Source organism: Eriocheir sinensis, chromosome 66 (genome assembly GCF_024679095.1).
Source record: "Eriocheir sinensis breed Jianghai 21 chromosome 66, ASM2467909v1, whole genome shotgun sequence".
NCBI lineage: Eukaryota > Metazoa > Arthropoda > Malacostraca > Decapoda > Varunidae > Eriocheir > Eriocheir sinensis.
Genome location: NC_066574.1, coordinates 1,715,668 through 1,732,179, shown reverse-complemented (window position 1 = coordinate 1,732,179; position 16,512 = coordinate 1,715,668). Strand labels below are relative to the sequence as shown.

The window sequence follows — 16,512 nt, the reverse complement described above, 5'->3', positions numbered from 1 at the left end:
CTTGCTCACCCCTATACTGTCCATATGCCTTATGCAAGTTAACCAACATCTTCATTCTTTTATCCCTTTTACTGATAAACTCTGGAATACCTCTCCTTTGTCTCTATTTCTTCCTGCCTACAACTTGATCTCTTTCAAGAGAGGAGTCTCAAGACACCTCTTCTCCGGAAATTAACCTCTGCTTTTTGTTGTTGGAGCAGCGCTTGGCGGGCTTTTTTTGTTGCTACTTTGTTTTAGTGCCCTTGAGCTGTTTCCCTTTCTGTAGAGAAGAAAAAAAACGGCAACTCTTAGATGTAATACTTTCAGCCGTTGTTTTGACTTCTAGAATAATTTTGAAATACTGCTCTTTGGGCATCAACACATTTTGCATTTTTCGTATTTTTTGTAAAGTTCGGTTTTAAAATTCGCGACAGGTTCAGTCATAATAACTGTAACGACACAACCACTATGTTTTCATAGGAGTGAAGTATCACACTGTAGAGAGGAGTGAGGTATCACACTAAAGATTCAAATGTCAGTTGTTATCAGCACTGTTCGTCGAGACAGACTTGGTCAGAGTACAAACTCAACCGTCTGTTGTTAGCACTGCCGGTAGAGACAGGATCTTGGCGGAGAAAAACAATAATGGAGATTACAGTTTGGTCCTTAACAACCATTACACTCATACCCGGCTGTTGGTCCTTACAAACAAACAGTGATATCGCTTAGAATTCGTCAACAACCATTACACACATTCACTAACATCTTAATAGGGTATTCGTGTATCCAGACACCTTATAAACCAGTGATTTCACGAAATCCCTGGAAAATATAAAGATTTCATGTATTTTCTGATGGTCACAGCGATTACATGAAATCCCTGATTTTTTTAGGGTTTACGTGTAATCCCTAGTTTCACACATTCCCTGTAACATATACAGTGGTGGCGAGAGGTTAACGAAAATCCTTCGTCTCCTATATGTCGCAATTAACACAAGAGAGTAGGGAAGCAAGCTTTCTAAGGACACATTATCTTGCTCTCCACGCCGAACTATATGTACGTGACACACACAAACAATTTTCACATTTCATTGAAAAATTACTACTTTATTAAAAAAAAAAACTCATCCTCATACGGGGAAGGGACCAGAAATGTATCCCGTCGGACCCCGGGAGACTATATAAAGGAGATGGAGCTCTTCACTCAAGTCTGCACTCAGTTGAAAGTGGTGCCATTTACAGTCGCCGTTAATTCTTAGACAGAACCACTCCTTGTAGGCTTGGGTTTAAGTACAGATTTGTACTCCAGTCCAAGGACGATTACATTACGACATCACGAATTCAAGTACAAGTACACTTGAATTGAGTTTCATAAGTGAAATCGAGTCCAAGCATGAGTACTTATGTACTGTGCTCGAGTCTAAGTACAAGTACTTTTTACTGCTTTAACCTTTTTTTTCTGCAGCATATTGTATATGTAATTTATAGTATCATAGTACACTTCATTGTAATGATATACCCGAAAGTAAAATCATAATGCAATATGGATAATGGAGGTCAGATAAATTCATTATAAAAACATGGATAATGAAACCCTTAAATACTATATTCTAATATCCTATATTACTCTGTTAAATGTACTGGTGCTGTTGCTGCAGTTGTTTTTGCTTGATATGGCATACTACTACTACTACTACTACTACTACTACTACTACTATTATTGCTGCTACTACTACTACTACTACTACTACTACTACTACTGCTGCTACTACTACTACTACTACTACTACTACTACTACTACTACAACTTAAATAACTAATTATCAAATGATATAAATGAAAATTATACAAAAGAATATATATTTCAGTAGTAATTGATTGACGAAAATAATAACAAATTTATTTCATATATTACATGATTTTATATTTTATGACAATTTTTACCATGTGCATGGTAAGCTATACAGAATGATTAAAATTCTCTCTCTCTCTCTCTCTCTCTCTCTCTCTCTCTCTCTCTCTCTCTCTCTCTCTCTCTCTCTCTCTCTCTCTCTCTCTCTCTCTCTCTCTCTCTCTCTCTCTCTCTCTCTCTCAAAGTCTCACAGTCATAATTCCTCAGAGCCATCCCCATCATATTTACAAATTGTCTCTGAATATGTAATAATTTATGATATTTCCTATAGGCAAGGTCACCAACCACATTATTGAGCCCGCGAGGCGCCTTCCACAATATTAACATTAGTGGAAGTGACCTTTCCACTGCTTCTACTACTACTACTACTACTACGTATATTTCTACTACGACTTTTACTACTGGTGCTGTTGGTGCCACTGTCATTGCAGCTGCTACTGCTGCTGCTTTCTTGTTTACTATTACTACTACTACTTCTACTACTACTACTACTACTACTACTACTACTACTACTACTACTACTACTACTACTACAATTTATGGAGCCCTCTATGATTATGTGTCGGGAAAATAACATGGGTGGAGGTATCTTTTAAGTGGTTGTTGTTATTGTAGTAGTGGTAGTAGCAGTAGTGGTAGTATAGTAGTAGTAGCAGTAGGAGTAGTAGTAGTAGATGGCGCCACTATAAGCACTTGCCTGCGCCAAGACGGGCTCGGCCCGACCACCAGGCCCCTCAAGTACTATAGGGTAGGGCGTAAAAAAAAAAAAATAAAAAAAAAAATAAAAAAAACTAGCAGCCGCAATGACAGTGCTAGCAACATCATCAGTAGTAAGAGTCGTATATAAATATGCGTAGTAGTAGTAGTAGTAGTAGTAGTAGTAGTAGTAGTAGTAGTAGTAGTGGTAGTAGTAGAAGTAGTAGTAGTGGTAGTAGAAGTAGTAGTAGTAGTAGTAGTAGTAGTAGTAGTAGTAGTAGTAGTAGTAGTATAGTAGTAATTGTAGTAGAAGTAGCAGCAGTAGTAGTAGTAGAAGTAGTAGAAGTAGTAGTAGTAGTAGTAGTAGTACTAGGAAGAGGAGGAAGAAACATAGAAACATGGAAATGCAGGCAACAGAAAGCCTATTGGCTCATTACGAGGTTGCCCGCTTTGGTGATTTAATCTGCTCGACAGCCACTTGGGGCTTGAGGAGCAGATGAAAGCATCTCGATATTGAAGAGCAGATGAAAGCACCTCGTTATTCAGTTTACTCCCGACGCAGCAAAATGACGGTCGATTCTATATTTGAAGAAGTTGATGGTATTCGCATTTACTACTTCTGAGGGAAGATTGTTCCAGTGGCGGATGAATCGGTTTGTAAAGAAACTTCTTCCAATGTCTGTGTTACATCGACTCGACTGAATGGGTAAACCGTTATTTTTAGTTCTTGAGGTGGTTTGCAGGTCAAAGAATTGAGAGTAATCTACGTTATTGAACTTTTTCAGGTATTTGAAGAGTTGAATCATATCCCCTCGTAGTCGTCTTTTCTCCAATGTAAAGAGATTGAGTCGCTTGAGTCGTTCCTCGTGCGGTTGAGCCCTTAAGGTTGGAATAATTTTCGTGGCCCGTCGTTGAATCCTTTCCAATAAATCAAAGTCCTTTCTGTAATTAGGATACCAGAACTCTACTGCATACTCGAGGTGCGGTCTTACCATGGAATTATACAAGGATAGCATCACGTCTGGCGTTTCACACTCGAAGTTCCTCGCTATGAACCCGAGCATAGTGTTGGCCTTGTTGTATGCTTTTTTACAGTGATTCGCGTGTTTCAGGTCACTGCTGACAGTGACTCCAAGATCCTTTTCCTCCTGCATCGCCTGCAGAGGTTTCCCATTCATGATGTATGTGTGGTTACTATTTTGGGACCCAATGTGAATTACTTTGCATTTGTCAACATAAAAGGACATTTGCCATTTTTCCGACCATTCGATAATGTGACTGAGGTCTTTCTGAATGATTTCACAGTCGGTCTTTGTGAGTGCCTTTCCCTCCACCTTGGTGTCATCAGCAAATTTCGATATCGTGGATTTCAGTCCTGATTCGAGGTCGTTGATATATATGATGAAGAAAATGGGTCCCAGCACTGACCCTTGAGACACTCCACTAGTGACTGGAAGCCAATCGAAAGGCTGTCCGTTGAGTAGTACTCGTTGTTTTCTGTCGGTGAGCCAATCTCTTATCCACGCGATCAGATAGGCTCCAATGCCAGCCGAGTGCAGTTTCTTAAGGAGTCGCTCTTGCGGTACCTTGTCGAAGGCTTTCTGAAAGTCCAGGTATATAACATCACTGGGGATGTGGGCATCCCAGTTCTTATATATACCTACGACTACGCGATGGCACTGGATGGAGTCCTGTTACCAGCTAAGTCGGTGAACGCCAACTCCAGCTTCTGGGCACATTGCGCGCCTTCCGGACGTCGATCCTGCTTACAGGCAAGTCGATTGATCTTACCGGGAAGGACTTATGATGGATAGAGCGGCTGCGTGGGGCCTTGAAAGGGGGGACCGACGAGAGAATAGGAGGCGAGTGAGTGAAGCGATGCGCCCTCGGGCGTATGTTCACCATTAGCTAGTTAGCTAGCTGTCATCAGTGGCCCGCCGGTGAGTCAGTGAGTAAACCGCCAGATGGCATGCAATTATCGTACTTTTCCCAAGGACCATCAGAAAAACATACACAGCCAAAGGATGCCCCGATGTCTTGGTTTGCTGGAATTTTAATGTATGCATTTTTTAATTGATTTCCCTCTATATCTCCATTAATCTCCCCTTTCTCTTTGACTAGCCCCTCCTCAAAATTATTAATTTTTATGCATCAAATTTCCTTCTATTCAGGTGTAATTGTCACCAACCTGCCAATACCTCCCCCTTCCAAATTCCACATAACTAGAAAGCAATAAATTCAGTAAGAAAAAGTCAAAAGTTTACATTCACATTACTTACATATTTTTCAATACTTACAGTATTAGGATCCGCGGGTTTTGCGTGGCCGACGCAGCGGTACAGCTGGCGCCTTAGGATGTCGGAGAGTATATTCTTAGCATATTGTACTTCCGGATGATTCCCCTCATCTAATATAATTCGATGGAAAACCTCATCAGTCAAGTTGGTGTAGGCTACCATATCATCACACACGTCAGCTAAGGCATACTTCACCCTGGTAAGAGAAGATGGTATCCTTCATTATTCTTATATTTTCTAAATATTTAAAAAAAAAATCCTACTTAAAAAAAAACAGTATTGTTCTGAAAAAAAAATATAAGGTTATTATGAAAAGTATAATTAAATTTTATATGAAGCAATTTCTTGTAGTGTCAAATTTTAGTAAATAAGAATAACTTTTTATATAAAATGATAACTTTATAGCTATATAATGTAAGTAGGAGGATCCATCATCACAAAGATTCCTTTTGAAAAGCTACTACAGTCACCAGTACAATAAACAGTTAAGTCGGATTTACAGATATGTCGATACTGAAAAAAAACTTCGTTATTTTATATTTATTATTTGTAGCCCTTGTGGATACGTCGGAAAAAAATCTAAATTATTCCTAAGTTAGTAACGGAGATCCAAAGGCCCCCCTTTCACACGCATCGACTTTTTACCCATCCATTGTCAGCGGCACGATGTCGTCTTAAATTTGCCACTGGATGGTATACGTAATGAGGAAATTATTCCAGTTTGTATATATTGTATATTATTGTTATTATTATTGTTGATTTAGTGATATGCAATTGAAACAAGGGAAGAAGTGGTAAGTCAATGCCACAGTAGGGTTAGAAGCCCAGTGAAGAGGGTTCGAGCGTCCAGTGAATGACCGCGGCCGTGGCAACTCTTGCAAACTCGTGTTTAAAACCTCCAGGGGCCGGATTCACAAAGCGTTTAGTTCATGGTTTTGGGTGTCAACAATAAAGTGGCATTCACGAAAGCCGCGGTAGCAACTATATATTGTTAAGCGCTTTAACGTCAGCATTCACAAAACATTTATGACGACACGAGGCGCGTAGTGCTGTCCACCGCGCGAACGTCCGCATTCACAAAGCTCTTTCGTCGTGTTGCGTGACATTAAATTCGTTGTCCAATCTCTAGTCTCAGAGGTGTAGTAAACACTAACAATACTACCATATTTACATTTTCGTGGTTATAATTTGTTTTAGAACTTGAAATATAACTTTGGGAGTAAGAGAAATCAACTCCTTTACAAAATGTGGAGATAAACACTCTTTTAGAGGTCTGAGAAGTTTGAGCGGTATGATACGTTTTCCAAGCAGCACCGACGCCCGGGACTGCTAGTCCTTCCTCCTCCTACCTTCTTTCCTTTCTCTTTATTTATCTTCCTACCTCCTTCAGTCCTTCTCATCCATTCATCCATTAATCTCTAGATTTTGTCTCTCCGTGGAGGGACCCATGGGCCTTTGTTGGGTGACAGCCCATGAAGAGGGAGCCGAAAGACCGACTTTATCGGCTGTCACCGACCAAAAGTCGGCTCTGTCGACGAGGATTGGCGTGTCTCTGCCCTTCTCATCCTGTCTGTATTTTTTTCTTATTAAGAATATATAAGACAGCCACCCAAAAAACATTCAAGGTATAATGGAACTATTCATAATAGCTGGTCCCAGGCAGAGGTGGAGAGAAAACGAAAACTATATAATTACACCCATCACGGGTGGTCACCAGTTTATATTTGATATATTTGTATGTACTAATCAATACGACTGTTTGTGTTATGAATAACTAGATAAGAGGTGATGGGCTACTGTCTTACAGTGAAAGGTAACTATTTTAGCTCTAATATATTATTAGTTAATAAAAGGGCATTAGGTTACTGATTATTAGGTTTGCTTAGTTCCGTGGAATTATATATACTTCTCAATCTGTTAAGTCACCATAGTTTATTTTAGCAGCAATAAGTTATTATCCTTAGCAGTGATAGGTTACTATCCTACTGTTGAGCTGCAGCTCTAAGAGTGTCATTTGCCCTGACAGCTATTTCACAGCACAAGTTTTCACTGCAATAAGGTGATTTGTTTCACCTATTTAATTGAGATACTGACTACAGTATTAATTTCTGAGTAATTTATGAGAATGGCAGTTAAGGAGATTTTTTAAAATATATTTTATTGAAATGGCTGTGTTGTTATTCTGTAAACATTTTGCTCCATTGTTCTCGTCGTTGTTTTCTGGTACGACAATTATTTCCCTGTGATAAAGCATCATAGTTTACCAAAAAAATTAACTCAGTGGCTCTGAAATATATCACTCAAGTCAGGCCAAAATGTTCTGGTAGGTTATGTAGGATTGTGCACAGTGGCGGATCCAGGGGGGGTGGGGGTGCGCCCTGCCTTAGGACCTAAATTGCGCCCTTTCAAAGATTCACGGAGATCTGGGGGTATAATTCCTGTGAACACTACTACTAGCCTACTAATTATAATGATAATAATAATAATCACAAGACTACTACTACTACTATTACTACTACAACTACTACTACTACTACTACTACTACTAATAATAATAATAATAATAATAATAATAATAATAATAATAATAATAATAATAATAATAATAATAATAATAATAATAATAATAATAATAATAATAATAATAATAATAATATAAGAAACATAAAAAAACAAAAACAAAAAAAAGAAATTGCGAACACTATCGTATTTGTAATTTTAAAAAAAAAAAAAAAAAAAAAAAATGCGCCCCAAGCGGCGCCAGATGGATTTGGCTACTGTAGTAACTGTACTGCACTGTGTGTGTGTGTGTGTGTGTGTGTGTATATATATATATATATATAGATATATATATATATATATAGATATATATATATATATATATATATATATATATATATATATATATATATATATGTTTTTTTTTTTTTTACAACAACGGAGACAGCTCAAGGGCACACAAAGAAGGAAACAATAATAAAAAAAAGCCCGTTACTCGCTGCTCCTAAAAAAAATCCAAGGAGGTGGCCGAAAGAGGGATCAATTTCAGGAGGAGAGGTGTCCTGATACCCTCCTCTTGAAAGAGTTCAAGTCGTAGGCAGGAGGAAATACAGATGAAGGAAGATTGTTCCAGAATTTACCAGCGTGTGGGATGAAAGAGTGAAGATACTGGTTAACTCGTGCGTAAGGGATTTGGACAGTAAAAGGATGAGCATGAGAAAAAAGTCGTGTTCGTTTGCAGCGTGGCCGCGGGTGGGAGGCATGCAGTTAGCAAGCTCAGAAGAGCAGTCAGCGTGAAAATAACGATAGAAGATAGAAAGAGATGCAACATGGCGGCAGAAATCAGTAATAGGAGGAGAGCTGATGAGACGAAGAGCCTTAGGGTGCGTCAGCACGGTCGAACAATGTCCGTCGGACAAACACTGTTACCAGTTAACAATGGAAAGCGGAAAGGCTCGCTGATGACGTCAGAAGCGAGCACCAAGAGGTGTACCGGACACTGCCCATGTTCGTAGTATCGGAATTTCGGACACTCTGGTGGGGTAGGAGAGAGGCTTGGAAGTATACGATACTGCCAGGCACACGAACAAAGTCATTTGATTACCGGATTTTCTAAGTCTGTTAGTTGATTAGTTCTCACCTGCCCTGTCAACATGGCTTGTGCACCATGGTGATGATGTACCGCACTAGACACTGGCAACAACCACCTGTCGCCGAAGTCCACTCTAACACTGACATAAATACCTGTGTATTGCCAACGGACATCAGTTTCAAACATTGTCTGCCGGTCTTTGCTTGGTGAACAGAGTAGAAACTGTGGTATACAACTTCATCTGGTACCACTGTTTGTTGCCATATCAACTTCCTTCGTTTCAACGATTATGACGTCATCCTGCTTCGCCTTATGATATGGTAACAGTGTTTGTCCGACGGACACTGTTCGACCGTGTGGACGCACTCTTAGACTCCACTCTGTCCAATAGGGCTGTGTGAGTGGAGCCCCCCCACACGTGAAATGCATACTCCACACGAGGCCGGACTAGGCTCCTGTATATGGATAGCAGGTGTGCGGGGGAGAAGAACTGGCGGAGACGATACAGAACGCCCAACCTCGAGGAAGCTGATTTAGTGAGAGAGGAGATGTGAAGTTTCCAGTTAAGATTTTGAGTTAAGGATAGACCGAGGATATTTAGTGTTGAAGATGGTGACAGCTGAGTGTTGTCAAAGAATAGGGGATAAGTGTTTGGAAGATTGTTTCGAGTTGATAGGTGGAGAAATTGGGTTTTTGAGGCACTGAAGGCCACAAGGTTCCTTTTACCCCAATCGGAAATGATAGCAAGGTCTGAGGTTAAGTGTTCTGCAGCCTCTAGCCTTGAGTCATGTAATTTCTGTTGAGAAGGTCTTCTGTTGAAAGAAGCTGAATAATGCAGAATGGAGTCATCAACGTATGAGTGGGTAGGACAGTTTGTTATGGAAAGAAGATCATTGATGAATAACAGGTAGAGAGTGGGTGATAGAACAGAGTCCTGTGGAACACCACTGTTGATAGGTTTAGGGGAAGAACAGTGACCGTCTACCACAGCAGACATAGAACGGCCGGAAAGGAAACTGGAGATAAAGGAACAGAGAGAGGGATAGAATCTGAAAGAGGGCAGTTTAGAAAGCAAAGACTTGTGCCAGACTTTATCGAAGGCTTTCGATATGTCTAGCGCAACTGAGAAAGTTTCACCGAAACGGCTAAGAGAGGATGACCAAGAATCAGTTAAGAGAGCAAGAAGATCGCCAGTAGAACGTCCCTTGCGGAACCCATACTGGCGATCAGATAGAAGGTTAGAAGTGGAAAGGTGCTATTGAATCTTCCGGTTAAGGATTGATTCAAAAGCTTTAGATAGACAGGAAAGTAAAGCTATAGGGCGGTAGTTTGAGGGATTGGAACGGTCACCCTTCTTAGGCACAGGCTGTACGAAGGTGAGAAGGTGAGGTGTCTAGAGTTAGTTAAAGCTCACTATTCTCAACCTCAGATCGCAGATGTGGGAGCGGCAGTAGTAATACAGGATGATGAGGACGACGAAGCTCCTCTCACTGTCTCTTCTAGACAGACAGAGTCAGTGCATGACGTGACGTTGGGAGAAAAGTTAGCCTTAGAGGAGAGGGAACAATTAGCATCGTTGCTAGAGGGTTATGCAAAGTTTATTTCTGACAAACCTAAGATTGCTCGGGTACCAGAGTATGGAATCGAGTTGACGAGCAAGGAGCCTGTCAGACAAAGGCCTTACCAGATTCCTTTACGACTGGTAGAAGCCGTAAAAGCGAAATCAGTGAAATGGAGGCCGCGGGTATCATAGAGAGATCAAATTCTCCCTACTGCAGCCCCAAGGTTGTCGTAAGGAAGAAAGAAAGAGGAATTAGGATTTGCGGTGATTATCGAAAAGTAAACGCAGTGACGCGCGTAGACGCTGAGCCAATGTCTGACCCGCAAGCCATATTCGCTACTCTGGCTGGTTCTAGAATTTGTTCTAAGATAGATCTGACGAAAGGGTTTTTCCAGATTCCTCTAAGTGAGGAGAGTTGGTGAAGGTGACGGCTTTTAGTACACCTGGGGGCTTGTATCAGTACAAAGCCTTACCCTTTGGGATGACCAACTCGCCAGCAGCTTTTAACAAGGTCATGCGCGAGGTCATGAGAGGTATCGAAGGAGTGGAGCTTTTCGTGGATGACGTATTAATTCACTCACCCACATTCAGGCAGCATCTAGAGACCCTCAGGTTAGTGTTGGAGCGGCTCCGGCGCTACAACCTGACCGTTAAGCCCGGTAAGTACTTGACTGGGCACGAAAAGGTGGCATTCTTAGGTCATGTCATTGGTGAAGGACAGTATGGGTGCCAGATGGATAAAATAGAAAAGGTTAGAAATGCTCCACGTCCTCAGACTAAAACTCAGGTAAAGTCATTCTTGGGCTTAGCTGGATATTACCGGGATTATATCCCCAATTGCGCTGTCATTGCTGCCCCTCTGCATGAATTGTTGAGAAAACATGCACCCAATAAGGTACAATGGATAGGCGGGCAAGAGGAAGCCTTCGCGACACTTAAAAGCATGTTATGCAAAGAGCCCATTTTGCAGCTGCCTGATTTCAATAAGCAGTTCATTCTGCGTACCGATGCATCACAGGAGGGCATTGGTGCCGTGTTGATGCAAGAGAGTAATAATCAGGTGTTTCCTGTAAGTTACTACAGTAGGCCTGTAAGTTACTACAGTAGGAAGTTGCGTGCAGTCGAGAGAAATTACTCTGCGGTAGAAAAAGAGCTCCTTGCAGTAATAGAGAGAATCAGGAGATATTATTTTTATATATATGGCGATCAGTTCGTTCTCGGAACTGATCATATGCCCCTAGCCAGTTTGAAAACTTCTAAGAACGCAAATGCACGCCTGATGCATTGGGCGTTGTATCTCCAGCAGTTTCAGTTCACGGTAAAGTACATAAAGGGACAAGCCAACGTTGGGGCGGATTTCTTGTCGCGTCTGGTAGCAGAGTAAGATGATCAAAGTGGACAGGTTAGGTGGCTCGGAGACTTTATGTTCGGATCTTGGGACCTCAGATTCAGCTGAATCGAGGAACCAAGTGACGAAAGTGTGCAGATTAGGTGGCTTTCGAGGATGGTTGGCGGTGCACCCCGCCATCCGGCCATGTGTTTTCGAGCAGATAGGAGCTGTCGTGAACTGTAGGTGGTGGAGTCGTAATTGCAACCCTGAAAAGCTGGTTTGGCCCTAAAGTTTTGCGACATGCTTGAAATTTAAGTTGAATGGTATGGTGCATGGTGTGATAATGTAGGAAAAATTAGGCAGATAGCCAGTAATTTATGAAGGGTTACACCATTTTACACCTACCTACATCTACTCCATATCTGTCCCACCTACACTGTGTATACATACATAACACCACTACATATTGTGAATAATTGTGGCGAAGTTCGCCAAGCCCGCTCTAACAGGTAATGGCGCCTCGCCACGGTCACTAGTCGCCCCGGCCCACGGTCAAGATGCCAGCACTCGCCACAACTGACATCTCTCGTTCTGTGTAACACTTATACTAACGCCCTAACGGCTATGGGTTATTAAGTATTAATAACCTCATGCACTAAGTAATAGTGGGTCATGCATCCCACGAATATTTCAGCCGTGGCAGCAATAGGCGATAATATGATTTGAATAAGCCTCACCCCCGGAAGTCTGGGTCTGGGTCTGGGAGCACGGAATTATTTTCCGCCTTCTAAATAAAATGGCAGGGACTTCCACGGAATTTAACACTCTCGTTTACTCTTGGAATGAGGAAATCATGACATTTCGCCCCCCCTTTAAGAAAACTCTTGTCTTCAGAGAAAACTTTTTGACTGTGCTACGCTGCTAACACTGGTAACATGCCCTACACCTGCACCTACAGAATTAGCATGTTCCTGTCAGTACGTTCTCACACTTTTCACACACCCTCTCATACTGTGGTGTATGTCAGTTAACCTCTTCTCAGGTAAATGACGGTTCGCCTGTGAGTGAAAAACCTCAACATTTACGTTAATACTCAAACTAGAGGGAAAACTCCCTGGCGAGGCGCCATTACCTGTTAGAGCGGGCTTGGCGAACTTCGCCACAATTATTCACAATATGTAAGTGGTGTTATGTATGTATACACAGTGTAGGTGGGACAGATGTGGAGTAGATGTAGGTAGGTATAAAATGGTGTAACTTATATAAATTCCTGGCTATCTGCCTAATTTTTCCTACATTATCACACCATGCACCATACCATGCAACTTAAATATTAAGCATGATGCAAAACTTTCGGGCCAAACCAGCTTTTTCAGGGTTGCATTTACGACTCCACCACCTACGGTTTATGACAGTTTGTGTGCTGTGTGCTGTGTGTGAAGGGTCTGGCGTATGGTTCTGTGCTGTGTGCTGTGTGTGAAGGGGCTGGCGCATGGTTGTGTGCTGTGTGTTGTGTGTGAAGGGGCTGGCGTATGGTTGTGTGCTGTGTGTTGTGTGTGAAGGGGCTGGCGCATGGTTGTGTGCTGTGTGTTGTGTGTGAAGGGGCTGGCGTATGGTTGTGTGCTGTGTGCTGTGTGTGAAGGGGCTGGCGCATGGTTGTGTGCTGTGTGTTGTGTGTGAAGGGGCTGGCGCATGGTTGTGTGCTGTGTGTTGTGTGTGAAGGGGCTGGCGCATGGTTGTGTGCTGTGTGTTGTGTGTGAAGGGGCTGGCGTATGGTTGTGTGCTGTGTGCTGTGTGTGAAGGGGCTGGCGCATGGTTGTGTGCTGTGTGCTGTGTGTGAAGGGGCTGGCGCATGGTTGTGTGCTGTGTGTTGTGTGAAGGGCTGGCGTGGTTGTGTGCTGTGTGCTGTGTGTGAAGGGGCTGGCGCATGGTTGTGTGCTGTGTGTTGTGTGTGAAGGGGCTGGCGTATGGTTGTGTGCTGTGTGCTGTGTGTGAATGGCTGGCGCATGGTTGTGTGCTGTGTGCTGTGTGAAGGGCTGGCGCATGGTTGTGTGCTGTGTGTTGTGTGTGAAGGGGCTGGCGCATGGTTGTGTGCTGTGTGCTGTGTGTGAAGGGGCTGGCGCATGGTTGTGTGCTGTGTGCTGTGTGTGAAGGGGCTGGCGCATGGTTGTGTGCTGTGTGTTGTGTGTGAAGGGGCTGGCGTATGGTTGTGTGCTGTGTGCTGTGTGTGAAGGGGCTGGCGCATGGTTGTGTGCTGTGTGCTGTGTGTTGTGTGTGAAGGGGCTGGCGCATGGTTGTGTGCTGTGTGTTGTGTGTGAAGGGGATGGCGCATGGTTGTGTGCTGTGTGTTGTGTGTGAAGGGCTGGCATGGTTGTGTGCTGTGTGCTGTGTGTGAAGGGCTGGCGCCTGGTTGTGTGCTGTGTGCTGTGTGTGTGTGAAGGGGCTGGCGCATGGTTGTGTGCTGTGTGCTGTGTGTTGTGTGTGAAGGGCTGGCGCATGGTTGTGTGCTGTGTGGTGGGTGTGACGGGGCTGGCGCATGGTTGTGTGCTGTGTGCTGTGTGTGAAGGGGCTGGCGCATGGTTGTGTGCTGTGTGTTGTGTGTGAAGGGGCTGGCGTGTGGTTGTGTGCTGTGGTGTGTGAAGGGCTGGCGCATGGTTGTGTGCTGTGTGTTGTGTGAAGGGCTGGCGCATGGTTGTGTGCTGTGTGCTGTGTGTTGTGTGTGAAGGCTGGCGCATGGTTGTGTGCTGTGTGCTGTGTGGGGTGTGTGAAGCGGCTGGCGCATGGTTGTGTGCTGTGTGTTGTGTGTGAAGGGGATGGCGCATGGTTGTGTGCTGTGTGCTGTGTGTGAAGGGGCTGGCGCATGGTTGTGTGCTGTGTGTTGTGTGTGAAGGGGATGGCGTATGGTTGTGTGCTGTGTGTTGTGTGTGAAGGGGATGGCGCATGGTTGTGTGCTGTGTGTTGTGTGTGAAGGGGATGGCGCATGGTTGTGTGCTGTGTGTTGTGTGTGAAGGGGATGGCGCATGGTTGTGTGCTGTGTGTTGTGTGTGAAGGGGATGGCGCATGGTCGTGTGCTGTGTGTTGTGTGTGAAGGGGATGGCGCATGGTTGTGTGCTGTGTGCTGTGTGTGAAGGGGATGGCGCATGGTTGTGTGCTGTGTGCTGTGTGTGAAGGGGATGGCGCATGATCGTGTGCTGTGTGTTGTGTGTGGATCGGATGGCGGAAGCAAGGCTCTGTGCTGTTTATTGGGTGCCGTGTGTGGAGGAGATACGGCAAGACTGTGTGCTGTGTGCTGTTTGTAGAGGGGTTTGTGCAAGATTTTCTGCTCTGTATGGAGGGGCTGGTGCAAGGCTGTTTGCTGTGTGTGGAGAGGCCAAACCAGTGTGCTCTGTCTGGACCTGCTGCTACTAGGCTGTGTGCTGTGTGTGTGTGTGTGTGTGTGTGTGTGTGTGTGTGTGTGTGTGTGCGCTGTGTGTGGAGGGGCTGACACAAGACTGTATAATGAGTGCTGAGTGTAAAGGGGCTGCCACAGGGCTGTGTGCTGTGTGTGTGTGTGGAGGGGTTGGTCTGAGGCTGTGTTTTGTGTGTGTATGCTGAGTATGGAGGGGCTGTCGCAAGGCTGCGAGTGTTTGCTGTGTGATGTGTGTGGAGGAGCTGGCGCAAGGCTGCGCTGAGTGCTGTGTGTGGAGGAGCTACCACAAGACTGTGTGTTGTGTACTGTGTGTGTGTGTGTGTGTGTGTGTGTGTAGGGGCTGCCGTACGGCAGTGTGCTGTGTGTAGAGGCTCTGTGCTGTCTGCTGTGTGTGGAAGGGCTGACGCCTGCCACTGTGTTGTGTACTGTGTGTGGAGAGGCTGTGTGCGTATGTGGAGGGGGTATCAGTGTGCCGTGTGTGCAGGGGCTGGTGAATAGCCTTGCAGTACCAGCCCCTCCACACTCATCACACAACACAGAACACACAGCCTTGCACCAGCCAATCTAAACACAGCACTCAACTTACAGCCTTGCAAAATCCCCTCCTCACACACATACAGCATACACACACAGCCTTCGCAAGTGCCTCAACACACAGCACTCAGCACATAGCCTTGTCTCAGCCCCTCCACGCACAGCACACAGGCTTGCCCCAGCATCTCCACACACAACACACATCACAGTCTTGTGCCAGCCCCTCCACACACAGGACAATGAACACAGCACACAGCTTTGCCCTAGCTCTTCCACACACAGCTTTGCGCCAACCGCTGTACACACAACACATAGCCTTGCACCAGACTCCACACACAGCACACTGCACACAGCACATAGCCTTGCACCTGCCCCTCCACACACAGCACACAACACACAGCCTTACACAATCCCCTCATCTCTCACACACAGCACAATTACGGCATTGCGGAAGCTCCTCAACACACAGAGCACACCACACAGCACACACAGTCTTGCCTTCAAACACCTCACGTTCTCTTTCTCTTCTCTCATTCACAACAAACTATTTTATTTTCACACCATGAAAATACAACATTATATTATTCTATTAAAGCGAGTCACTACATCCTAAAAACATGTATATAAACATTATAAATATTATAGCATATTGCCATGTGTATTCAATAACACCTGACAACCAATATTGTAAATATTACTACGTATCCACATTTATAAATAACCATTCAGCTTTTACTATTCATATATAGTCTCTAAAATTAAGTCACCGAGTCAGAGACACGCCAGCCCTCGTCGACGGACCGACTCGGTCGGCTAGATTTCGATCGCCGATAGAGTCGGTCTGTCGGCACCCTGCTATACGGGTCGCCATTAGTCTAGCTCCCCTGTTCCCCTAGTGATACTAGGGGTAAATCTTTAACAACAACAACAACAACAACAACAACTTCACCGAGACAGAGACACGCCAGTCCTCGTCGACAGACCGACTTGGTCGGCTAGATGTCGATCGCCGATAGAGTCGGGCTGTCGGCACCCTGAGTGTTTGCTGTGTGCTGTGTGTGGAGGAGCTGGGCCTTTGGCAAAGGCCCGTGCTCCCTCGTGCAGGGAGGGAGCAATCTTTTCCCTTCGGATAAGGGCCCGTTTCCCCAAGTGGATTCTTCCTCTCACTCTCTGATAAGGCGGATTAGAGGAATAATTACTGA

The 16,512-nt window shown here is 44.3% G+C and overlaps 1 protein-coding gene across 1 annotated transcript in view; it reads right to left on the bottom strand.

Annotated features, from left to right (window-relative positions):
- The window catches only part of LOC126987670 (deoxynucleoside triphosphate triphosphohydrolase SAMHD1-like), a 112,835-nt gene that overhangs the window by 35,859 nt on the left and 60,464 nt on the right, over positions 1 to 16,512 (bottom strand). The window contains exon 10 of the mRNA XM_050844796.1: positions 4,885 to 5,080. Coding sequence (XP_050700753.1) covers positions 4,885 to 5,080 — 196 coding nt within the window. The remainder of the gene's footprint in view (positions 1 to 4,884; positions 5,081 to 16,512) is intronic.